Genomic DNA, 27054 nt, shown 5'->3' with positions numbered 1-27054 from the left:
AAATCTTCCAAATAAAGTTCTCTTTTAAAAACAGATCAATGAGGAGGAAAAATGATCCTTCTTTTTCCCTAGAACAAGAGCCTCACAAAAGAAAATTATAAACCCATAGGGGGAAGTTCGATCTCAGTATAATTTTTAAAATGACAACACCAGGGACCGGAGAGATAGCACAGTGGTATGGCATTTGTCTTAGATGCAGAAGGATGGTGGTTCGAATCCCAGCATCCCATATGGTCCCCCAAGCCTGCCAGGAGCAATTTCTGAGCATAGAGCCAGGAGGAATCCTTGATCACTGCTGGGTGTGATCCAAAAACCACAAAAAAATAAGAATAATTACAACATCAATAATCAAAGAATATCAGGTTAGTGGATCATATTGACAATGATAAAAAATTATTATCTGTGGTGGTAGATAAAATAATTTATATTTTTGGTGGTAACAATAAAAATCTACTAACTGCTTTTCTAGAGAGCAATTGCTAGAGGTTTGAAAAGTTTTGTAATGATTTATCCCCCTTGACCAGAAATCTCAGCTCTGGTATTTCAGACTATGTATACAATTAGACAAGTACCAAATATATACATAATATATATGCACAAAGATATACCTGAGGCACTAAAAACATAGAAACAATCTAAATATTGAATAATCCACTAAAGAAACAAGGACAGTCATTAAATAAATATTATATAACTATACAAACTCCTGATCACCTGGTATGAAAAATCATGTATACTGTTGGATATAAAAACCAAGTTACTCAATACTAGAAAAGTGTAATTCAATTTTTGGTACATATATACATGAATATAAATGAAACACATGCATGAACTATATCCATGTATTTTATTAACACTAACAAAAGTCAGAAAACTATAGATCAATATGCCAAACTATTAACAAAACTTAAGTCTGGGTCAAGGTGGGGCCAAAATGGTAGTGCAGTGGTAGGGAATTTGCCTTGCACTTGGCTAACCCAGGTTCAATCCGTGGCAACCCATGTGGTCCCATGAGCCTGTCAGCAATGATTTTTGAGTGTAGTCAGGAGTAAACTTGGATGATCCCAAATACAAAACAAAATGATTTCTTTTGTTTTAAATTTAATATTACAATTTATTTCCTTCTTTCTTAGTTTCCAACTTTTCTACAATACACTGAGCTGCTTAAATGAAAAAAGAAAGTTCTAAATAAAATCTTAAGAAATTCAACACCAACTCCACAGGGAAAATTCTAGGACTCTCCTAACAAGCCACACAGAAGCACCTCGATGCTGGGGAGAGACTGTCCACCCTCTTTTGACTCAGCAAAATTTCAACCAAAAAAAACCTGTGAACAGCATAGTTGGGGTTATCAAGTGGAAAAGGAAAAGGCAAGAATCCAGGACAGCCTGTGAGTCACAGAGAAAACAGACTATGATTTCTGAAGTCAGAAGGACATGGTCAAATATGAGGCTGTCATGCACAGACACTAATCCATGGGATAGAGAATCACAGGTCTGGAGAATGATGGGTAGTAAATGGTGAGAAAGACACTGGCTCTAGTTTGCAGAGAGAGAGAGAGTGAGAGAGAGAGAGCGAGAAAGGGAAGGTGGGAGGGAGAGAGGGTGGGAGAGAGGGAGGGAGAGAGAGGGGAGGGAGGGAAGGAGGGAGAGAAAGAGGAGAGAAAGAGAGAGAGAGATGGAAAGGAAAGGAAGAAGGAAAGGCTTGGGAATAACAAAGTTAAATCTGTGGTGTGGCAGTGAAGTATCTGTATAGACTCAACCACTAGACCCAAGAATATGGTCAGCCTGGGACCAAAGGATAGTCAGATGGAGATAGTGAAGTCAATTTGGGGAGTGAGAGGGAATCTGGGGTCAGTGGCGAAGGAATGGAGACATGGATGATGGCACTGGGCTGAAATTCCATTGTAAACAACTATGTCATTCAGGGTGTGTAGATTTCTTCAAAAGTAGTCAAAAGTAGGAGGCTTCCTTCTCATCCATTAAGTGGCATGGTACATCTCATTCCTTAACAAGGGAGGTCTAGAAAAACTGAACAATGTTCCATTTTCAGACTGCACATCAAACTCTGCCAATGCCGAAATATCCACAAGGCTGAGGTGAGTAAATGCTAGCTCTGAGGCTCCCTGCAAAGATGCACTGAGGCCCTTCTGGGGCCCTATCTGGGGCCCTTCTTTACCAGGCTTTACCTGGATAGTCTTCTCCTTCAGGGCCATCAGCTGATCCTTGTTGAAAGCTCTGACAGCCCCCAGCAGCTCCACATTCCTGGAGAACACATCTGCTTCCATGCAGAGCAGGTCCTGGGGGGTCCAGCAGGCATTGGCTTCCCCCAACCTGAAGATGGCATCAGAGGACAGAGTCATGGCTTCATGACAGCCTGAAGAGCGGGGAGCTACAAGGAAAGAAAAGATGGAGAGACAGAGAGAGAGAATTTCAGAAAAGGGGGATTTTCCTTTGAAATGGGCAGCACAGCTTCTCCCATGAATGTCCTTTAGAATAAAGTCTGCATTCTAGAGCATTCGGATGGGTGACGAATGAACCAGCTTTAGGGTCAGATCCAAGTTTACTTCACTCTTCTGTGCTTTGGTTGCCTCATCATGAAGTGAAGATACAGTCTCTTTTAAGTTCTGGAAGGATTGTTGTCTTTACAGAGAACACCCTCAGGATTGTATAGGGTGTCTGAGCAATATTCTGATTATTTCTAGGACCTTCCACCATCCGTGTATTTGTGTTTCTAACACAGAATTAAAACTCCCAAGGTCTTGAGGAAGAAGCACTCCTAAGCCAGGGCAGAGAGGATGATTTAGCATCCATTCAAGATCTTAGTGGGGACACTGGCCTTCACTTCCCAGGAGGAACAAATGGCCCTGAAGCATTTTCCATGACAACAGGAGAAAACCAATCATTTCACTCTCTGAACCTGCTCTAGGTAAACCAGTGTTTATGGTCAAAGAGGGACTGTATTTGCCCATCTATGCAGGCCCCAATCAGAAACAAAACCCAAGGTTTCTTGTCCTAAGCACACTTTCAGTCTATTATCTTATCAACTAACCTCAGGGAGGCTAATAAGCTCAGCTCCTAATAAACTCTACTCCCATGCCCAACAGCTGAGACCTCCTCTGAGAACCTTCAATGAAAAGTCAATGCTGTCTAGTTAAAAAGCTCAAGTACACCAGGCCAAGGGTTTTTAACCATCAATATCATAGCCTATTTGAAGTGCATAAGACCCTCCCTCCTAGGCCCCCATCCTACTCCCATTTTCCTATGAAAACAGGATTCAGGGTGAAGAGAGAATCCAAGAGAATTAGGTAACTAAAGAGTGCAGTGGAGACTTGGCCTTATCACTGCTCTGTTCCTGGGCCTTAGATATAGTAGGTGCCGAAATAATTATATCTGCTAAAATAATTCACATACATACAAAAAGCTCACAAAAAGGAACCCAAGTGGTAAATCATCAATTATCAGAGGCTTACACTAATGCATGCAAGTCTTTACTACTGAGAACTCTGCACTGTAACAGAACCAGTCCCCCAAAGTGCAGACAGTCCTGAAAATGAACAATGCATGTTCCCCTGTAGAGCAGGATGGCACTGAAGAGAGTGACACTGGCAGGCTGTGAGGCCAGAGTGGAACACCACCAGCTTCAGGTACAAATCCAAGAGCTGCTGTGGATTAATTTGAAGACTCTGAAAAGTGTCTTTCTTGGGGTCAGAGTGAAAGTACAGCAAGAAGGTTGTTTTGCCTTATATACAGCCAATCTGGGCTCAATCCTCAACATCCCTTATGGTCCCCTAAGCACTACCAGGAGTAATTCCTGAATGCAGAGGAGCCAAGAGTAACATCTGAGCATCACAGAGTGTGACCCAAACAAACAAACAAAATTTTCTTTCTTGTTTCTGTTTTGTTTTGAGGTCACACCTGGCAGCTCTCTGGGGTTACTACTGGCAGGGCTCAGGGGACCATAAGCAGTTTCAAGGATCAAGGCAAGCACCCTATCCCCTGTACTATCTCTCTGGCCCCCTAAAATAATAATCTTTTTTGATTTCCATTTCCTTTATCAAGAAATAGGAAGATGAAACAGGCAGAGAGATAATACAGTGGGTAGGACATTTGTAATGTATGTGGTAAACCCATATTCCATCTTTAGCACGTTATATGGTCCTCTGAGCAGGCAAGAAGTGGTCCCTGAGAGCAGAGATAGAAGCCTTGAGCTCCACTGCGTGTGTCTCCCTACCAAAAAAAAGGAAAGGAAATAAGACAGGGACCACTGAGATAGTACAAAGATTATCACATGTGCCATTCATGTAACCACATCAAGTTTAATTCGGACACCACATCGGTTCCCTGAGCCATACCAGAAGTGACCCCTGAGCTCAGAGCCAGGAGTCATCCCTGAGCACTGTTGTGTATGACCCAATGCTGCTCCCAAAAGAGGAGAAATAATAAATTTTATCCCAACCCTCCTGACTGTTTCTTCCATATAGTATTTCTCCTTAGAATCCCACCACATTGGAAGCATTGTCCTTCCAGGCTGAACTGCAGGTAAGAGGAAACTTTGAAGGCAAGAATATCTGTCCAGTTCCCATAAATGGGCTCAAAATTACTTGCATGGGACAAGAACCAAGCATTGGACCATCAACTTTTATTATCATGTTTGTAATTGGGTCTGTTAGCTTTGTTTCCTCCAGCCCAACACAATTCTTGATAGGTGCATGAGAATAAGAACAGGAAGAAAAACAATGTCTGTCCATATTAAGCATTTCCTATATACCAGGACTGTTGTCTGCATACTTATAGTTTTTATCCATAAAGCCTCACACTAACTTCATGTGGTCCATCATTGTCCACAGTTCTCAAGAGAATGAAAACAGAGACATAGAGAACTTAAAGAACAAAGCCACAGCCAAAAACCAGCAGGCCCAGCTTCAAAACCAGCCCATCTGCTGTAAGCATAGCAACAGTCATGATACCATGTAGCTATGTAGGTTCTTTATTTCAAAATGCTGGTTACACATCTTTCCCTCTATAAATATAATGAGCCTGATAAATACACCTCGGTAAAGAGAATGGGATGTGATTCCATCAATTTACAAAAATGCACTTCTTTTTGTTGGGGGTGCTCAGGAGTTACTCCTATGTAACTGTATCTGTGCTGAGAAATTAATCCTTGCAGAACAATATAGGATAGTGAGGATTGAACCCAGGTTGTTGTGCAAAAGGTAAATGCCCTCCCTGCTATATTATCACTCTGAGCCTACAAAGATGCAATTCTTGGATCTGTGTGTCTTTGATATTCTTTGCCTTACAAACATTCCATCCAGTCCCCTGACAGAAGATGTCTTGGGTCCATTGATTACATCAGAGCATGGGCTTAGATTCCCCCCAAATACTCACCAGGATTAGGGTAAGACATGATGTTTCCATCGCTGCTGCTCTGAACAGATTCAAAGACAGCCCAAAGGAATTCCTGGGGAGGCAAGGTCCTTGTCATCATGGAAGCTGTCTGTTGAAGGGTATCTGGAAACTGGTGGAGAAGATGAAGGGGAAAGAAAGAGTAATATTAAAGCTCATTTGTTGGACTGTGGCCAGAAGCTGCTCAGAGGTAAAAGTGTCTGCCAGGCAAGCATAAAGCTTGTATGTGAGTTACATCCCTTGTGACCCACTCACTACCTATGAGTGTAATTCCCATGGTCCCTATCTTCTGGGACCCCTTGATGCTATGGTAGGGTGTTTGCCTTGCACGAAGCCAATTCAGAAGGTAGTTTGAATCCTGGCATCCCACATGGTTCCTGTGCCTGCCGGTGCTACTACTGAGTGCAGAACCAGGAGTAACTCCCGAGCACGGCCAGGTGTGATCCAAAAACAAACAAACAAACAAACAAAATCTGGTGAGAGTGTGAGATTAGGGATAACACAGCCAGAGGTATGTGACACCACAGCTAAAAAGTACAACTTCCAGTGGACAACATAACCAAGTGTGTGCAACCTCTGATCATCACAATAACCACAAAGGAAAAAGAAAAGGGGAGAGATATTATTTAAAGCACATTAAGCAGGGATTTAAACCACTGCCTTGGGGACATTTCCTTTGATCATTGCTTCTTATATCAATCTAAGCCCAAGCACAACTGTCCTTTGATTCTAGAAGTGCACAACACATGGCTGCTCACATTAGACCTGTGTTTCCATATGTGTGTATGACAGTGGAGGGATAAGGCCTCTCAAATGGACATGTTTGAAAAGCACAGAGATAACAGAGGAAGAGCACATGACAGCTTCCAGGCTTTGCACATCTGCCTGAGGACAGCCCAGGGTTCACCTTGCTGTTGTCACATTCTCTTCTCCTGAGCCTTAGGCGTCTCTCAATCTAAGTACTCACATCTAACCAAGCCCAACGGAGTATGATTTGACTATACCTTTGCTCCCTCTCAAATTCCTTCAACCTTCCAAAGACAGAACTCAAAGATTACCTTTGTGGCTATAGAGCTTAATTCATCCCTTGAGAAAAGCACTAGAAAGGGTGCTAAGTCCTTTGTAGTCTCCGATGTCCAGTTCTGTGGGGGTCTGAGTGGAGAGAATAAGCCATAAATTGCAAAAGTATGTTGTTGTCCTTGCCCCAACTCCAACATCTTTTTCATTAAGAAACAGACCCTCTGGAAATAAAAACTGGTCAGACCTAAATATCCAAACCAAAGTCAACGACAATAGAATCAAGAAACCCAAACGACAACAAGCTATACACAAAAGGGGCCTGTTACACTAGCAGTCCAGGGGGCTAAGGGTGGAGGTATGAGAGACATGCTGGGAACTACGGTGGAGGGAGGTCAACACTGGTGGTGAGAATGGCCCTAATTCACTGTTACTATGTACCTGAAATAAAACTGTGAAAGACTTGTAATTCCCATTGGTCTTAATAAAATTTTTAAAAAAAGAAAAGGAAATAGATTCTCTCTGCACCTGGAAAGGCTATCACTTGGTCCCACTTCTTTGACCAAGAAAATGGGCATGTGATGCAAGTTGACCAATCAGAGTCATGCCTGGGAATGTTGGTGGAACCACTAATGAAACCCTCTATCCTCAGCAAAGATCATATTGAAGCTTTACCTCTCACCAGGCAGAAAAAACATAGACCCCCACCAAGAAACACAGAACTGAACACATGTCAAATTCGATGACTGGAGCCTCTGGATCCATTCATGAATTTTCCATTAAATTTCATTTCTGAATGCAATAAGTTGTCATTTTAGCTTGAATTGAATTGAATTGATTAATTTCTGTAACTGTGTAAAGGTTACATCACAGAATATCCTTCCTTCCCTTCCTCAATGGAGCAGCAAACATAGACATTATTTATTATTTGTCACCGCATAGTATTCTCTTTCTTTGTGTTTTTGAGCCATATTCAGCGATGCTAAAGGCTTACTCCTGACTCTGTTCAGGGATCACTCCTGGTAGTACTAAGGGAAACCATATGGGATGCTGGGGATCAAATCCAGGTCAGCCACATGCAAAACAAGTTCCCTCTCCACTATACTATTGCTGTACAGCCTCCACTAGTCTTTTCTGATAAAATTTCCTCTTGGACTTAGTAGCTTGAGTCAGAATCCACTTTTGTTTTCATAGGGTCCACAAATCTTGATGGTGAAGGGGGTTCACTCTATCTGATGACATTGCTAATGCAATCTGCAGCCTGCACCCTATATCTTTGATTCAAGCTACTATCCCACTAACATCAGAACTCCATGTTGTCATGGGTTACATCTAACTGTATAAACCGACAGCTCTTCAATCTTCATGCTAAAGCATTTGTTTTCAAGCTCAGCTTTATGACAAGTGTCAGGGCAATTCCTTTACTCGCCTAAAGCTAATTTAATCATTAGGATAGGATACTTGCATTGAAATGGGCTGACCTGAGTTCAATTTCTGATACTCTATATGGTCCTCTGAGACTGTCAGGAGTGATCCCTGAAAACAGAGCCAGGAATAAGCCCTGAGCACCACCAGGTATGACTCTAAGATAAACAAACAGAAATTATCGCAAGACCCCTAATGGGACTCTTACTCTTTCCATTGGACTAAAGCAAAAATTAAAGTCTGAAAAGATCAAGCTGCTTCTCCAGTCAGTAGATGATACAGACATTTGAAGAGCTCCAGCCTCCAAGACTATACTCTTCAATGAGAACACAGCGTCCGAGGTGCAGTGCTCACTCCAGTCATTGATTAGCCCCTGACTGATGAATGACTGTCCCCGAGGTTCTGGCTCAGCTTCTGAACACTCTCCCACACTGTCCCCCAAGAAGCTCATATTATCCAGAGCCAACAGAAACTCCATTATTTATGTTCTTGGCATCATTTCAAAACCAAAAATAGTAGTGACGCCTCCACTGCCAAGGAAGGTGCCATCTTGTCAAACCTTGCTCCCTTTCCATCTGCCTCAAGGTTCTAGTAACAAGCAGGTGAGAGTCTTACAGAACAACCATTTCTGCTGTCACCTTAAGGTGACCCTATGTTGGAGGGCAGGAGAGCCCATTCCAGTCCCTCCTCACCCAAACTGCTCCAGGAGCTTGATCCTCAGTGCCACCTTCTGCTCAGGGCCCAGGTCTGTACAGTGTCTGAAGCCATGCAGGGCTGTACTCCAAGCCCTGGGAGCCACCCCCCGGTGGATGATGGCTGCTGGCAGGTGACAGAGCAGGTTGCCCACGATGTCCACATCATACTCATCAGCAATAGACTGATTCTGAAATCAAAAGGGCAGCTGACAGAAAGATGCAGCCAGCTCAGTTCAAGACCCCCTAATAATGCTTCCAACCTTGAACCTCATCAGGGTTCTAGGACTCGAAGTTCTGGCCCAGCCATAAATAGGAAAGAGGTACAGGGCCTGATTCTACCCCAAGGGCACAAACAGAAGTCAGAGATCCACATGGGGGTGTGGGCATGACAACAAAGAAAAGGGATTTGGTCATCTTGGCCATTGTTATTGTAAAGAGGAGAAACTAGAATTTATTGGCTATTCTAGTCAAAAAAAGTAAAATAAATAAATAAGAACCACATTGGAGCATCTATCTGACCCTCAAAAGGCTTGAAAGTTTTTGTTACAAAAGGACAAATTAGTTAATATTTATTAAGTGCTTACTGCCCACAGGGTCTGATTTGGGTATTCACAGGTCACTGTCCATCTCTAACAATGAATGAGTGCAGGCAGTGCCCACAGTGATCCCTGTTTACAGACACACTGCCAGCTGGCAATAGGGCTGGGCCTGAGGACCATCTGATCTTACCTACTGAGTGACTTGGATAATTCTCTTTGGGAAATGCTATCAGAGCCACATTACAGATGAGGAGACTGAGTCTCAGAGGAGAAGTGACCTTCCTGGAACCACAGAGTCCATCATTATCAGAAATGTGTCTAAAACCCAGGCCCTGTACATACAGCACTTTCCAGATCCCCAAAAGTGGCCTCTTCTCACCTGTGCCCTGGGCTGGCATGTTCATAACGAATGACAGGGTTGCCCCAGATAATGGCCACAGAATCAGCTTTGAGACCCACAAGTCAGAGTTCTTGGCATTGCAGGTATAAGACTTCAAGATCTCCTGAGGGCTCTGTAAAAGGGCCAATAGCCAGGACAGGGAAGGGACACAGGAAAGTGTCACCAGGAAGCATTTCCTTACCAGGCACTGCTGCACTTTCCTGAGGACCAAATTCTTCTTGTGGGGATCTAAGACCAAGGAGTTCAAATCCCTCTTTCCCAGACTGATCAGTAAAGGCACACAGTGGGAGGCAGCGACAGAAGCCAAGTAGCGAGCACTAGAGGGAGATGGGACGACAAGGAAAGGATTCTGTAATCAGGCCTGAAATCAGGTGTGCATGGCAAAGAGTTCAAGAGAGAAATATTCCTCAAAGGACAGTCTTCCCAGTGAGTCTATGGCTCCTTTAAACAAGTGGTAAACCTAGGACTCATCATTCTCTTCTATGAGTGGGGAAACAAACTTCCTATCATGCTCTTCTTCTTTGAGAAAGGAAGAAACTTCGCATCATGCCTTTCTTTGAGAAAGGAACAAACTTCCCATCATGCTCTTCTTTATGGGAACAAACTTCCCATCATGCTTTCTCCAATGGGAAAGGAACAAATTTCCCATCATGCTCCTCTTTCTTGAATGGGAAACAAACTTCCCATCATGCTTTTCTTTTATGGGTGAGGAACAAGCTTTCCATCATGCTTTTTTGAGTTGGAAGAACCTTTCCTTCATGCTCCCTTTGGCAGGAAACAAACTTTTGTTCTCAATAAGAATAATCAAAGAATGAAATCTCATAAATCATGTTAGCTAAAGGACAGGTGAAAGGAAGAGAGGAGAAAGAAAAAGAAATATTGAAAGATACAAACAAAAGAGAAAAATGTAAAGTGATAAAGAAAGATGAGGTGAAATCCAGAGAGTAAGAGAAATGACTCTCAATTCCGTCTTTGGACCAGAACCTAAATTTTTAACCTTATATTCTCACAAGGGTCAATATCATATGTTTTTGCTCCCTCCCTCTATCTCTCTGATGAACTTGTTGCTCTGACTAGGGATGATTTCTGACCCACCAAAACAGTCCTACTCAGCAAAATCTTACTACTGCGATAGCTCACATTAGAGGAAATTATGCTTTCCCTCCCTGGATACAGTGATAAAGTATGGACTAACAAGAACCACTCGACCCACAAGGTAGCTTGGCTGAGTTGAGATCTTCTTGCCCTCATTGTCCTCCTGCGAGTTCTTTAAAGACACTGACACTGCTGGGTCATTATCTGCCATTGCTCTCCTACTAGTAGTACTCAAAGTCTACTCCTGTTTCTCCATTCCTGACACCACTTATTTATTTCTTCATTCATCCTGCAAGTATTTACAGAGCCTCCACTATCTGAGTAGTATATGTGGCTGTAAAGAAAGCAAAAGGGCCAGGTCCTGAGCTCAGGGTACTTTGTTCTCTTAGATAGGACACACACACACACACACACACACACACACACACACACACACACACACACACACACACACACTTCTAAGGCTGAGCTATTCAGCTGAGACAAATGAGCAGAAACATAGCACCAGGCCAGTCCACAGACATCAGCTCCCGTCTCCCTCTTCCTCTTTCTGTAGTATCTGTGGTGATGTTGCTCCCAAAATAAAGGAAGAGAGTGGAGCCCAGAGCAACAAAGAGCTGGTCTAGGGCCTCAGGAAAGTCTCCCTGAGCTGCCTGAATCTTCCCTGTGAGCCTCTCTCCTCAGCAACTTTGCCGATGTCCACCTCCACCACCACCAATTACTTTCCTAGAGCTCATCAATCTCCTCACTACAACACAGAGGACCCAACCAAGAGGGTCCACTTGAATTCTCAGCCCAGCTCATTCATTTTTTTGAGCTTTAGTTCAGTGCCCTCAGAACCCCTGATGGTGATGTGCCACGTGTTCATGCTCATTACCCAGATCATGCAAATAGCACCTGCATTTTATGGAGAGTCCCCCACGAATTTCCCTACTCTGGTATGAGGTGGAACCTGTTTCACTTCTAGCCCCAGGTGGGTGATACAGACCTAAACCCATAGAAGTGACTCATCTTTCTCACCTCATGAATTGGTTCAAGAAGAACAAATCAACTGGGCCAATGTGAACCTGCCCAGAACTGACACTGAGAAAACAAAGAGGGTCTCTTTCTTTGTCCTAGAAAATATAACCATGCTACCAGGGGCCACATCTAGGAAAAGAAGCATGCCTGAAGGGAGGTTAAAGAGGAAAGCTGGCCAAAGGACAAACAGAATATGTCATCTGAGTCCCTGGATTCATCCATGCCTAAAGCCCTTTCCTGAACTTTCCAGTTAGCTATACCTTAATTTCCTTTTTAACAAGTTTAAGTTCTATTGTTTTCAATCAAATATTAATTTTATATCACAGTTGTCTTGTGAAACCACCCTCCTAGGAGATTGGCATACATGGCTTATTATCTCTGACAACAGTATACAGACCACACTCGACAAATATGTTTTAAATGAATGAAGACAATTGCATCAAGAGAAAGAAGAGGGAAAGGAAGATAAAAGGATAGAAAATGTTGGGTCATATTAGAAAAGCAGGGTGTTCTCCTCCCCCATACAATGTTGACATATCCCAGGATAGTCCCCATGGTCCCAGTACCCTTGATCCTCCTGAAAGCTGGGCATGGCAAGTCCAGACAGGAAGAGTTTCACTGGGTCCACTCAGATTCCAGTTTCTTTGGTATGGGTTTAAGATATCTGATTATCTGGTCTGGAGCACCAGAATATCAGGTAGGGCGCTTGCCTTGCAGGTGGTTGACTTGGCTTGGGTTCAATCCTCAGCACCCAAAATGGTTCCCAAGGAGTGATCCCTAAGCAATACTGGTATGACTCAATAAAAACAAAAATCAAAATTTAATTTAAAAATAAATATGTAAGTATCTGCGTGGGGCTGAGAATCTCAGTCCTGGCTCTTATAGAATTAATATATTTCACATTGCTGCCTGTTATTCACCAAAACCTAGCAGGGAGACAATCACCAACTCAGGGGGATTCCCCCCCCCCCACTCTGACTGGGGGGTCCCATGTTCACTCACGGAAGTACAGCCAAGAGGAAAGGCGGCATCGAGAGCCTGGCAACATCCCAGTATTTCCAGGCCAGACAGTTCACCTAAAATTTTAAGCAGATGTGGGCAGTTAGTGCTGGTAGGAAAAGCAAACACAGATGTACTTTCTGTGCACAGATGGTGGTGAAGGGCTGAGGACAGGAGCAAGACAATGATAATATATGTGTGTGTGTGTGTGTGTGTGTGTGTGTGTGTGTGTGTGTGTGTGTGTGTGTGTGTAGGCTGGGGCTGGAAAGAGCACAGGGGTTAAGGTTAGTGAAGGGATAAGCATTGCCTCTATGAAATCAACCTCAGTTTAATTGTCAGCACTGCAGAAGGTCCCAGAGCACTGCCAAGAATGGTCCCTGAGCATAGAGTCAGTCCCTGAGCACTGCCTATTGTGGCCCATTTAACTAGATAGATTGATGGATAGATATAGATAGATAGTAGATAGGTAGGTACGTAGGTAGAGACAGAGAGAGATAATAGATAGAGATAGAGTATAAATATATCACAAATGTGTATGTATGTGATGTATGCATATATAAGTAAGCTAATCTCTCCACAGGTTTGTTTATAATCACAGTCCAGGAGGTTCACACACTGAGAAATATTCATTAAATGTACAACCAATTCACTGGATGGAGTTGGCAAATGTCAGGGGCCCTTGTAAGCCTAGAAATGCCCCAAGTAGCTAGGGACAAACAGCCAATTGGGCTTTCAGCCAGAAAAAAAATAAATCCTGATTTTTTTTTTATACAGATGATCTCCTTTATCGTATGACATAGATTTAAAGGACAAGCGGTTGTAAGGTAATAAGTGGAGAAATCTTGGTTATCCTTTGCCTAATGTATAGGATGGAGGAGAGGGCCAGAAAGGAATGGAAGGACAATGAGAAAAGGCAGATCGGGCACATGCTGGAGGAGCACTGAAATGGATCTCCGACCAACACCTCAGAGGCTGTGGTGGATCCCAGACCAATACCTCAGAGCCTGAGAGCTGTTAGCAGCAAGGAGACCCAAACTACAAACTTAAACAAACTTAAAATGTGTCTGTCAGGCTGACATGATAACAAGAGCCCTGGCCAACCTGGGTTCAATTCCTGGGATCCCGTTTGGTCCCCCAAACACCCCTAGGAGTAATTCCTTAGTACAGAGTCAGGACTTACACACTCAGCATTACTGAGTGTGGTCCCCCCCCCAAAAAAAATTTTTAATGTTTGTCAGAGCTGGAGAGATAGCATGGAGGCAGGGTGTTTGCCTTGCATTCAGAAGGATGATGGTTCGAATCCTGGCATCCCATATGGTCCCCCAAGCCCACCAGGAGCGATTTCTGAGCATAGAGCCAGGAGTAACGCCTGAGCACTGACAGGTGTGACCCAAAAAAATAATGGTTGTCAAGGAGGCCAATTGGAATGTAGGAGGGAACCAGGGGACACAGTGAAGGGAAACTGATGCTGGTGGTAAGATTGGTGCTGGGACATTATGTATTTTATATTATGTTTGAAACTCTACTATGAATAACTTTGTAAAAAAAAAAGTTTTAACTGTACTTTTTCTTGGCTGGGGAGATAACTCATGTGATAGGGTGCATTCCTAACATACGCTAAGAAGGCCATAACATCCATCCCCAGTGCTGTATGCCCCCTGAGAATTCTAACTCTAATGATCCCCAAATACCAGCCATCCCAGTATCACTCGGGGTGGCACCATATCTAAAAAAGTTAAAAGAATAATTTCTTATTTGTTTCTTTCTTGTTGTTTTTTTTTTGTGGGGGGAGAGGGAGCCACACCCAGTGATGCTCAGTGGTTACTCCTGGCTGTGCGATCAGAAATCGCTCCTGGTTTGGGGGACCATATGGGACGCCAGGGGAACAAATCACAGTCCATCCTAGGTCAGCACATGTAAGGCAAATGCCTTACCGCTTGCACCACTGCTCCGGTCCCTTCTTCTTCATTTTTATACTTTTTCTCTGCAAGTACTCCTAACTGCTTCTGTTCAAACACAGCACACGTGTAGCTGATTTTTGCTCAAGTCAATTTTAAAAATTCAGGACCAGCGAGATAGCACAGGGATTAGGGCACTAGTCCTGGCATGTAGCTAACCTGGGTTCCATTCCCCAATACCCCGTATGATCCCTCAAACCCTGCCATGAGTGATCCCTGAGCACCACTAGATGAAACACACAAAAAATAAATAAATAAAAAGTGCTTATTATTGTCTTTTAATCCAGATAGATGCCCCAAATGGGGATTTGTTGGGCAGGCAAGATATAGTACATCTAAACACTGTACGAAGTGACAATTTTGTTTCAACAAGAGATATACAGAATATGATATATTATATAAGTTCATATATATAAACAGGTGGCCAAACTCTCTTCATATGAACTCACTTATTACTTACAAGTTAATAAGCATCTAAGTCAATAGCAAACTTTCCCCTGCAGTGTGGTAAAGATCGCATCTCAGCATTGTGGTCAGCAGGGGCTAAATAACCATGGTTGGGGGACTATATTCAGCCTGCATGGGTATTAAGCTGCATCCCAGCCTCTGCATGCCAGTTTCCAGGACCCCCAATTCTAGCAACCTGTTTTGGACTGCTATTCTGCAAAATTGTTTGCAGATCCAGCCCAAAGGTCCCTGTGGAGAACTGTGCTAGGGAAAATTTTACTCTGCTTTATGTTTTATGATAATGTATTTTCAACAGACCTGTGAGGTGTGAAGGTGGAGGTACCCACTAATGTGCTGACAGATTTAAAGGAACTAAGGAGAGCCTGGAAAAAGTCATATTCTAGGGGGCAACTCCTGGAGGAACCTGGAGTTCCTCTCAGGGACTCTGGCTCCAGCCCTATGGTCAGTCACAAACTGAATTTGTTCAATAGTTCTCGCTAGGAATCGAGGTAGTGATGCAAATGATCACTCCAAACCTGCTTTCAAGAAAATTCCACACAGAGAGGAAGGCAGTATGCAAGCTCTTTCTGAGCTGATGTGGTGAGAAGAAAGGCCCAGCACAGCCTTAAGGAAGTCTGGGCATGTCCATACACCTGCTTCATTCAGCCATATTCCCTGCTAAATAACCATGGTTGGGGGACTATATTCAGCCTGCATGGGTATTAAGCTGCATCCCAGCCTCTGCATGCCAGTTTCCAGGACCCCCAATTCTAGCAACCTGTTTTGGACTGCTATTCTGCAAAATTGTTTGCAGATCCAGCCCAAAGGTCCCTGTGGAGAACTGTACTAGGGGAAATTTTACTCTGACTTTTTGCTTTTTGGGGTTTTTTGTTTGTTTGTTTGTTATTTGTTTGTTTGCCACATCTAGCAGTGCCAGGGTTTACTCCTGGTAGCCAATGCCAGAGAGCAGGGGTGGGTGCAGAGGGGAACCACAGGTGGTGCCTGGGTTCAAATTCCCATCTAACACCCCTGTGCAAGACCAGGACTCTGCCCATTGTACTTTGTCCTATCACTCTGGCCCCTGGCTCTTTGCTTTTGTTTTCATGCTCAAACACAGCCTGAGGACTGTGCTCCTTACACATCAGGAATACTGACTGGATACACAGTTTATCTCAAACTTACTCATCTGGCAGAAAGGAACTCTTCCTACCCTTGAGCCCCACCAGGCTCATTGCCAACTTTGTGCACATCTGCCCCACCACTCAATGAGCTGCAACAATTTGATGTCCTAGCTGTCTGCTTCCTGGGGTCTAGGGTTGGGGGTAAGAATTCTTCACTGAGAAACTGATTTTTTTTTTACTTTTTTTTTTTAATGTAATTTTTATTTTGATCATAGTGGCTTACATATTGTTGACAATAATATTTTAGGTATATATTTACATAAAATCAGGGGGGATTCCCATCCCTAAATTGTCCTCCCTACACCTCCGTTTTTGTCCTACCTCCCATTTCCTCTTCCCTCTCCCCCAGGGCGTCTAGAATATGTGGTCCCCTCTGTATCTAACCTACTACTTAGTAGTCTTGCATCAGTTTGGTCTTGATGCCTCCCTGATTTCCCCCTCTAAGTGGGGGCAGGGCTAGCTAGTTCAAGTTGCGTGGTTTTGCCTGAAAAGGTGAAAATATATAAACTGGGGGTAAAAGTCTAATACCCCGAAGATGGGCAGAATCCTTCTAGAGGTTCTCATCATCGATTTGGGAAATGAGTGAGGGAAAGAATGTGAAACACTCCACCAGTACCAAAAGAAGTGTCAAATATCCAGTGAGGACTCCAGCTATATCGATAAGCACCACAAAAGATAGATAAACAAAATAAAACAAAACAAACAAAAACAAAAAACAAACAAAAAACAAAAAACAAAACAAAAAAAAACACGCCGTGGTCTTGAAATAAGAAACATGGCGTAGCCCCTCTCGAAAGAAAAGGAAGAGAGAAAAGAAAAAAAGTAAATAAATAAATAAGGATATCTGGGGACAACGATTTCAATAATCACATCCAAACAGAGAAATCGACCAAAATAGCTAGGTAAATAAAAATAATAATAACAATAATAAATGAAGGTAATATATATATACATATACATATACATATACATATACATATACATATACATATACATATATATATAAATGTCCAAGGTTTTGTGTGTTTTTTTTTTCCCTTCTGCCCTGGCACAGTAAATATTGGGGTCATTCGAAAAGGAATTCACTTGCTCTATGCGATATGGGGTTTCTCCGTCCTTGGAGTATACTGTCATGGGATCAACTCTAGTCTTTGCTCAGGATCATTACTCTCCCGGTGGTGGGTTTTTTTATTATTTTTTATTTATTTATTTTTTTTGGTGTGTGGAAGACTTCTGCTCTGTCCAGGGTGATGCAAGAAACTGATTTATTTTTTATTTGGGGCCACATCCCGCAGTGCTCAAGGATGACTCCTGACTGCTGCTTTCAGGAATCACTCCTAACCATGTGGGGGACCATATGGGATTCTGGGGATCAAACCCAGGTCAGCTACATGCATGTCATAAAAGAAAGCATTTCCATAAGATTATTATCTCTGCCTGTTGACCCACCTATTGCCCTCCAGATGGGGGTGCTGTTGAGAGCCTAATAAATAGTTTGGGGGCGAGGTGCTGGGGTCTTTTGGGAGAGTTTATTAGCTGGCTCTAGGTTTTTGGAGCTGGTAGTAAGGTGACAAAGGACTCTGTATCCAACCTTCTTACCCTTTTACCCTCTTGTCTATGTGGATTATTTGCTGCAGGTAAATATTACCAAGATCTCTTCCCCCTTCAAGGGGTTAGGTGATTGAGGATCAATTTCTCATTCTCGGAGCTCTTTGAGGATCCATCAATAACCAGTCAAGGAGTAAATGGGACCCAACACATGCAAGCTAAATGTTTTACCTACTGTGCTGTGGCTCCAGTGTCCCCTGGGAGAGTGAAGCCTCTGCTTCCCTCTCACCTGCTCAGGGCACAATACAGCTGACTAGAGAAACTTGCAAGTCCAAATACTGTCTCCCAGGCTTGTTGAACTTGCTGCAATCCTCAGAAAAGTTCATTTCCACCTCTGGTTCCCCAAAGGGTTAAAACATCTCCATGACCATTTGAAAAAAAGAAAGTTTTTTGTGAAAATAAAACCATTCTCTCAGAGTACTGTTTCCAGCCCAGGCAGCCTGGGGAGGGATCAAAAAATTTGAAGGGACCCATCAGCCTCTGGGAGTAGAGTCTTAAGCACACAGAAATGAGCATTCTACCTTACAGACTTATTTCCAGGTCCAGGCCAATTGGGATCAGCTGAAAGCTGAAAGTAATATACTACTACTTAGTAGTATACTAAGTAGATACTAAGTATACTTAGTATACTTACATACTTACATAGTATACATACAGCCTACCTAAGTATCAGACCTCGGTACCCCATATGGTCTCCCAAGCCTCACCAGGAGTGATCCCTAAGTGCAAAGCCAGTAATAATCCTGAGTACCACTGGGTGTGCCCTCTAAAACAAACAAACAAACAAACAAACAAAGATGTGGCCAAAGCAATAGCACAGCAGGTAGGGCATTTGCCTTGTACACTGCTGCTAAGTTCTATCCCTGGCATCCTATATGGTCTCCCAAGCCTGCCAGGAGTAATTTCTGAGCACAGATCCAGGATTAATCCCTGAGCACTGCCACGTGTTGCCCAAGAACCAACAAAGCAAAGAAAAGAATTTGAGGACTAAAGCGGCAGTACAGTAGGTAAGGTGATTGGCAGCCTTGCACGTGGCTGATTCTACATGAATCCCTAGCATCATATATTAGATGGTTCTCCCAAGCACCTCTAGGGGGCATTCCTGAGCACAGAGCCAGGAATAGCCTTGAGCATCCAGTGTTCTTGAGCACATCATTACTGCATCAAAATCATCAGGTAACAGTATCTGCAGACTAGGGCCATCAGAGCTTGGCGGAGCAGCTAAGGAGAGAGAAACAACAGAAGACACATGCTTTATCAATACCTGATGTGGAGACAGCAGTGAAAAGTTGTTCTCAAAATCCTGAAAATGGGCCAGAAATGAGTCCTTGCTCATGGCCGCCAGTTGGGAGCATGTCAGGCCTTTGATCAGCTGCCCCGAGCTGGAAGAGAGGAGGGAGCCGTAGGAGAGGAGGGAGAGAAGAGGCAGATGAGGCAGATCTGCTCTCACACAGGCTGCACTCAGGACTCACCACTTTTCTCAACTCAGAAACAGGGCCACTCAGACCCCAAAGGACTCAGAATCTCCAGGCTGGTCTCTGCCTACCTGAGGAGCTCCTCGTGCCTTCCTGTGGTGCTTGACAGGAGCTCGTACAGGAACAAGGCCTGAAGGAACAAAACATCATGACAGGACCTTGTGGGGAATGGGCTATAACCCTATTTTATAGATGGGAAGACTGAAGCTTGCTGATGCTGCCAAGGTAGGACTACATTATATGGGCACACGACCTGACCTGAGGTTCTGTCTTAGTGAGAACAGCAAAATCATTGCTGTTCTTGAAGATGCAGACAGCAGGTGACAGACTGACAGAGAGACAGTCATGGGAGGGGTCCCGGAGCAGAGATTATCCAGAGGCCTCTGTGGCCTGAGGTGGCTCCTACTGTAAGCAGTCAGAGCAGGCCATTCATCACCAACTCACAAAAACAGATTCTGCCCCCCCCCCAGAAAAGAGTTCAGAAGCAAAGTGTCCCCCAGTTGAGCCTCTGGTGAAAAGCACAGCCCGAGCTCAGGAGGCAGCTCAGTGATAAAGTCCATGTCACATGTGAGGCACTTGCATGGGCTGAGTTTCAATCATGCACATGGAAAAACAATAAAATCATGGGCTAAAGATATGACTCAGGATATAGAGCATATCCCTGGCATGATAGGCCCTGGGCTCAATCCAGCACCCAGGGGTGGTCTCACATTTGATTCCTGGAGAGTTCCACACAAGGACCACAAATCTGGTGGCTAAAAACAATAGAAATGTGGGCCAGGGAAATGGTGCAGAGGGCTAGAGTGCAGACTTTGCAGGCTAGAGTGCAGAATTTGCATGCAGGAACCCTCACTGCAGGTGCTTCCTCACCAGGAACAGCCCCTGAGCAACCCCCGAAAAAGCATTGGTGTTCCCCTCGGATCTGAGGGCTGGGATCCTAAATCAAGGTTGAGCAAGGCCAGTCTCCCCCAGAGGCTCCTCACCCCCTCCAGACTTTGTCAGTTCCAAGCACACCTGGCCCGATGTCTGTCTGCCTTTCTGCCTTCTCTGACAGTCTCAGATCTCTCATAGCCACATGCACCCTTGTTGTCTGAGTCTCGTCTCAAAGAAAGACTTGATACTTATGTCAGGACCAGTCAGAAAATCAAGAGTGGCCAGCTCTTTAAGCTGCAAAGAGCTCTTCTGTCAAATGAGATCACATTCCTACCCAGGGGGGTGGAGCCTGGGATGGAAATCATAGTTATAACATCACTTACCACCCAGGCAGATGGGTCTCAGGCAGTGGGGTGGGAGAGAGTTAAGCATTTGTCCTCTCATGCACCAGGGCTGGGCCTCACGGTTCCACACATCTTAGACAGCCCCTGGAGGGGTGGTCCCCAGCCCTGCTCCCAGGCAATGTACCCCTCAACTCCTCCTAAACTGGCACTGCAGTCTAACATGGGTAATTCTGTGCCCAGCATAGTGCCTGGTCTCTGAAGCTACATTTCCTATCACTGATCCTATTAGAAAATGACCCTGATTTTCCACATGTCAACACTAAGGCTAAGGGAGAAGTAGACCCCCAAAAATTAACAAAAGAAGCTTCCCAAATATATGTCAAGCCATTCCACCTTCTGAGTTTACTTGCCCCAGAATTAACCTCTTAGCAGTGTGACCTTCAGACAAAACTCTCCAGAAACCAGGCACCAACTGTTAGAACCCTGGTGCAGAGCACCCCACCAGTACCTGACTCCTCCTAAGCTCCTTTTCCTTCAGGACTGTGGCATTGAGTCCAGGTTCCCTCCATAAATCGAAGAGAGACACTTGCTTGAAGAGAGCCCCTGGGATCTCCACAATGCCTGAAGGTCTGTCTCCTGCTTCCAGTATCTGCCCAAAGAGAGAAGAAACAGAATGAGAAGCGTGGAAGTGGTATACCGGCTGAAGAAAGGCCCAACACAGACCAGGAAACTTAGCAGGTCTGCACAGCAGCCTTCAAAGGTAGGGACAGTCTTCAACCACTGTCCTCTAAGCAAGAAAACTGAGGCTCAATAATTCAATCATTCCAAGTTAGGAAGTGGACTCAATAGAAATAATGTCTTAGAAGTGCAGTGAGGACAGAGAAAGGACCATTATGATCATCATAGTTGGAAATGATCACTCTGGACAAGAATTCAGTGCTGAAAGGAAGTAAAATGATATGGAGGAGGAGGAGGAGAAAAAGTATTGCCATTAGAGGCAGGAAAGGAGGTGGGGATGGAACAACAGGAGAGATGCTAGGGACATTGGTGATGGGAAATGAACATTGTGAAGAGTGTTGGAACACTATAATTGAAGTTCAACTATCAACAACTGTTTGACTCTGTGTCTCATGGTGATTTAATAAAAAAAAATAAATAAGTTAAATAAATAGGAAAAAAAGAGGTTCCCAAGCCTGCATCTCAGTCCTGAACCCCACATTAGTTGGTTTAACCGCACCCTCTGTGTGGTGTCAGCCTTTTCAGGTGAGTCTTTTGTATTTTTTTGTTTGTTTGCTTTGGGGCCTCATCCAGTGATGTTCAGGGGTTACTTCTGGCTAGACACTCAGAAATTGCTCCTGGCTCGAGGGACCATATGGGATCCTGGGGATTGAACCCAGGTCTGTCCTGAGTTGCAAGACAAATGCCTTACCACTGTGCTAACACTCCGGCTCTCAGGTGAGTCTTTTGTGAATCAACTCATAACAATTGTTCACTGGGCACAGCTGGCCTGTATGACCAGAAGACTCGAAGGCCCAAGTGAGAACATAAGGCAATGGAATGTGGCAGTGACTTGGGGCTGATAGCCGGGCTCTCAGAAATGTGTTGAAACTTTAGGATTTGATTAGATTTGGGGGGTGAAGCAGCTTTGAAGTGATGTTCAGGAGGTCCGGAAGACCCACCTGAGAGTTTTAGTCAACCAGGTTATCTGTTCAATGTAGGGGACTGGGGATGTGATGCTGTTTAGATCCTGGAGTGATGGGAATGGCTAGTCACCCCAGCTGTGTTGGGGGGGTCTGCAGGGATGCTTTGGGGGCCTCACAAATGGAACTTGGATCCAGCATATGGAAGCTTTGCACTCTAGCTGTTGTACTAGTTCATGAATTTTTGTTGTTTTGGGTCACACCCGGCAGTGCTCAGGGGTTACTCCTGGCTCTACGCTCAGAAATCGCTCCTGGCAGGCTCAGGGGACTATATGGGATGCCAAAATTCGAACCACCGTCCTTCTGCATGCAAGGCAAATGCCCTACCTCCATGCTATTTCTCCAGCTCCTAGTTCCATGAATTTTAAAATCATTTTTAGTTCAAAAAATAGCAAATGTTGGGGCCGAAGCGGTATGGAGTTTTACACACAGCTGACCTAGGATTGACCGTGGTTCGATTCCCCAGCATCCCACATGGATCCCCAAGCCAGGAGTGATTTCTGAGTGCATAGCCAGGATTAACCCCTGAGAGTCACTGGGTGTGGCCCAAAAATAAGAAAAAAATAAAAAAAGCAAATGTTCAGGAACCAGGTGTGACAATTCCAGTGGTGCCTGTCAGAAGTAAGGCCCTGAGTTCTCAAGACAGCACCATGTAGTCATTAAACACCCCCTTGGTAGCCCTCGGAGCTCCTTTGTGCTGAGCACCACACCATCAGGTCATACCATTGGGCTGATCACCAACAAAAATGTCCCCCCCTTTTTTTTAAGTTCAAAAATGATTCTTTTGTGAATCTGATCTGATGTGATCTGAATGCTGATCTGATGTGCTAGTGTTGAGGAGAACTATGACATGAGTCAAGGGGTGCAGGTTCATAAGATGCCTCCCCCAGTCCCATCATCGAAGCCCAGGGTCTAACTCTCACCTTGCTGAAGATACCCAGTTGCTGCGCAGAAGATAGGGCAGACAGATGCAGGGAGCTGGTGCTCCGAAGCAGCTGCGCGAGGTCTCTGCGTTCCATGGTGTGGAGGGCCTGGGTGCCCACCCCGGGCAGCAGCACACCCAGCTGGCTCACATTGTGGAAGGACAGGACCTGGGGAGGCCCAGCACTGAGGCTCAGCTCCATGCCCTGGACGCTCCCCAAAGCTCTCCCAAGCAGGGGACACTAGTGTGCTCAGTCTCCCTCTACCAGCAGGGGCGCTGGTGCGCTCAGATGCTTCCTCCCTTTCCCAGTAGGGGGTGCTGGTGCTCTTAGACTCTCCCTCCCTCTTCCAGGCACCAAGCCTCTGAGGAAAACTAGGCCCCACCCCTTCTCCTGAAGGGAGATGCCCCCCTTTAAGAAAGAGAAGGCAGAAAAGGAGATCTGAAAGGCCCCTTGGCAAGGCTACCTGGACACAAAGAGAAAATATTTATAGCAAATATCCATGTCACCACTGAGCAGGTGGGCTTTCTGGTGGTCATTCTGAACTCAACCTTTTCAAGTGGGAGGAACCCCATTTTTAAATTCCAGGTTTACCCAATACCCATCAGGTAAGGGGCTAATATTAAAGATATAGAAGGTCCTGATAGAACTTTACAAGAAAAACCATCTAACCCCATCAAAAAATGGGGTGAAGAAATAAACAGACACTTCCTCAAAGAAGAAATACAAATGTCCAAAAGGCACATGAAAAAATATTCCACATCACTAATCAACAGGGAGATGCAAATCGAAACAACAATGAGGTAGCATCTCACGCAACAGAGACTGGCACACATCACAGAGAACAAGAACAATCAGTGCTGGAGGGGGTGTGGGGAGAAAGGTACTCTAGTCAAGCCTTTGTGAAAAACAATATGGAGATTAAAAACTGGAAATTGAGCTCCCATATGATCCAGCTATACCACTCATAGGGATATACATTAGGAACACAAAAACACAATGCAAAAATGCCCTCTGCACACCTATGTTCATTGCAGTTCTATTCACAATAGCCAGAATCTGGAAACAACCCAGATGGCTGACAACAGATGAGTGTCTAAAGAAACTGTGGTACATATACACAATGGAATACTATGCAGCCATCAGGAAAAATGAAGCCATGAAATTTTCCTATACATGATGGACATGGAAACTATTATGCTGAATGAAATAAGTCAGAGGGAGAGAGATAGAATAAATCTCACTCATGTGTAAGATTTAATAAAAATAAGACAATATGATAATAATAATAATACCCAGAGATAATAAAGATGAGGGCTGGAAGGACCAGCGCATGATATGAAGCTTACCACAAAGATTGGTGAATGCAATTTGAGAAATAACTACACTAACAAGTATCATGACAATGGTAGTGAGTGAGAGAAATAGAATGCCTGTCTTAAAGACAGGTGGGGAAGGAAGAAGATGAGGGGCATTGGTGGTGGGAAGGTTCACTGGCAAAGGAGATATACTGAAACCCAACTACAAACATGTTTATAATCATGGTCTTTAAATAAAGATATTATTAAAAAAATAAATAAAAATTTACATTTAAGCGTTGGAGACATAGTGATCCCTGAACACAGACCCAGAGTGACCCATGAGCATAGAGTTAGAGTGAAGGTTTTAAGGGAATTTCTGTTTACTAGGGACATTCCTTAGGTCTACATAAAAAGGACAGTGGAAAGCTGGAGAGATCCTACAAGGCTTCATGCACTTGCCTTCCTGTCCCAGGTTCATATCCCTATATGAGTATGTTCCCAGGAGAACAGCCAGGGGTCACTCCTGAGCACAGTGCCAAGAATCACCCCGAAGCATCATTAAGGGTGTCCCTACCAACAAAGACAATGATAATGCTTTTGTTCTGTAGGACAGAGAGCCTCTGAGGGTCCCCAAAGAAGGCAAAGCCTTCCTTCATGTGTTGGCTTCTTAGCAAAAGTCCTCTCACCCCACTGCCAGGAAAGTTGGATCACTGTATCTGGGATTGTGGTGGAGAAAACCTCCTTTCTTAGCACCTCCATCATATGTATGTGAGTGCATGCACATGTGTATAAAAATTGCTCCCACCTTGGATCTCAGGGCATGTACAGAAGAGTCCCACACCCTCACTGACCTTGTCATAGTCTAAGTACTTGGCAGACAAGATGACGACTTGGCCCTTGGCCCAGCCAGAGACCTGGTTGAGGGTAGAGATGGCAGCGTGCACAGCCTCGGGAGAGAGAGACTCGAGCTGTGCATGGGTCAAGCCTACCACAGCATCCGACAAAGAGCCCAGGGTCTCGTTGAGGGTCTGGTTCTCCATAGCAATGTCCAGGAGGTCTGCTTTGAGCTAGAGGGAAAGCAAACTGGCATGAGGTGGCTGGCACAAGAGAGAAACATATAAGGGGCACCCCTGCTGAACCCAGACACTGGGTCTGATGGCTGAGAATATTGCCTCATGCTGCACATTCACTTTGGGCCTCAACTAAATGTCTGAAGTTTGGTCTGAAATTGTCCTAAAACATGGTGGAAGAAAACCTGTTTGTTTGACCCCTAATTTCATATGCTCTCTTTGCACCCATTTTTCTTGGTGCATATAGCTAGAAATGCGGATGTTTACTGTCATGAACTATCCAGAATTTATAAGTAGCCCATTTATAATCTGTAAAAATAATGCTCGATTGCAACCAGAAAGCTTATGAAAGTCTCTTGAACTGCTTACCTCCTAACATCAACCATGATTCATAATCAGTGCAAATCCTCCTAAGACTTCTTCTGCCTCTGCCAATAAGCATTTACTCTGTGTATCATTTATGTGTGGGTGTCATGCAGACAGGAGTGCAATTTTCTGTGCTAACATAAAGTTGCCTGTTGTGTTTCCTCGAACACTTTAACTAGCATAATTACTAGGCTATGCCTGTTTAGATGGAGTTTGGTGCATTTCCTGGCTGCTTTCAGCATAGGGAACACTACACCCTCTTTGTACTATAAACCAAAATGGGCCAGAGAGATAGCACAGTAGCAGGGCATTTGCCTTGCACACAGCTGTCCAGGACAGACAGTGGTTTGAATCCTGGCACCCCATATGCTCTCCCGCCTACCAGCAGCGATTTCTGAACACAGAGCCAGGAGTAACTCCTGAGTGCTGCTGGGTGTGATCCAAAATGGAAGGAAGGAAGGAAGGAAGGAAGGAAGGAAGGAAGGAAGGAAGGAAGGAAGGAAGGAAGGAAGGAAGGAAGGAAGGAAGGAAGGAAGGAAGGAAGGAAGGAAGGAAGGAAGGAAGGAAGGAAGGGAGGGAGGGAGGGAGGGAGGGAGGGAGGGAGAAAGGGAGGGAGGGAGGGAGAAAGGGAGGGAGGAAGGGAGAAAGGGAGGGAGGGAGGGAGAAAGGAAGGGAGGAAGGAAGAGAGAAAGGAAGGAAGGGAGGGAGGGAGGAAGGGAGGGAGGGAGGGAGGGAGGGAGAAAGGGAGGGAGGGAGGGAGGGAGAAAGGAAGGGAGGAAGGAAGAGAGAAAGGAAGGAAGGGAGGAAGAGAGAAAGGAAGGAAGGGAGGGAGGAAGGGAGGGAGGGAGGGAGAGAGGGAGGGAGAGAGAAAAGAAGAAAGGAAGGGAGGAAGGAAGAGAGAAAGGAAGGAAGGAAGAGAGAGAGGGAGGAAGGGAGGGAGGGAGAGAGGGAGGGAGATAGGGAGGAAGGAAGAAAGGAAGGGAGGGAGAAAGGAAGGGAGGGAGGAAGAAAGGAAGGAAGGAGGGAGGAAGGGAGGAGGAAGGAAGGAAAAGAAAAAAGAAAGGAAGGGGCCAGAGAAATAGCATAGAGGATAGTTCATTTGCCTTGCATGCAGAAGGTCGGTGGTTCGAATCCCAGCATCCCATATGATCCCCCAAGTCTGCCAGGAGTGATTTCTGAGCGTAGAGCCAGGAGGAACCCCTGAGCGCTG

The 27054-nt window shown here is 44.6% G+C and overlaps 1 protein-coding gene across 1 annotated transcript in view; it reads right to left on the bottom strand.

The window, feature by feature from the left end:
* OTOA (otoancorin) overlaps positions 1 to 27054 on the bottom strand; it is a 93511-nt gene that overhangs the window by 34953 nt on the left and 31504 nt on the right. The window contains exons 12-22 of the mRNA XM_049788154.1: positions 25260 to 25475; positions 23111 to 23278; positions 20996 to 21136; positions 19342 to 19400; positions 19060 to 19177; positions 12605 to 12678; positions 9669 to 9804; positions 8546 to 8736; positions 6470 to 6563; positions 5394 to 5523; positions 2189 to 2376 (exon numbers count right to left, since the gene is read on the bottom strand). Of these exons, the coding sequence (XP_049644111.1) occupies positions 2189 to 2376; positions 5394 to 5523; positions 6470 to 6563; positions 8546 to 8736; positions 9669 to 9804; positions 12605 to 12678; positions 19060 to 19177; positions 19342 to 19400; positions 20996 to 21136; positions 23111 to 23278; positions 25260 to 25475 (1515 nt within the window). The remainder of the gene's footprint in view (positions 1 to 2188; positions 2377 to 5393; positions 5524 to 6469; positions 6564 to 8545; positions 8737 to 9668; positions 9805 to 12604; positions 12679 to 19059; positions 19178 to 19341; positions 19401 to 20995; positions 21137 to 23110; positions 23279 to 25259; positions 25476 to 27054) is intronic.

The sequence above is a fragment of the Suncus etruscus genome, chromosome 15, assembly GCF_024139225.1.
Source record: "Suncus etruscus isolate mSunEtr1 chromosome 15, mSunEtr1.pri.cur, whole genome shotgun sequence".
Classification (NCBI taxonomy): Eukaryota; Metazoa; Chordata; class Mammalia; order Eulipotyphla; family Soricidae; genus Suncus; species Suncus etruscus.
The sequence above is the reverse complement of the archived record's forward strand: the minus strand, read 5'-3'. Positions and strand labels throughout refer to the sequence as shown.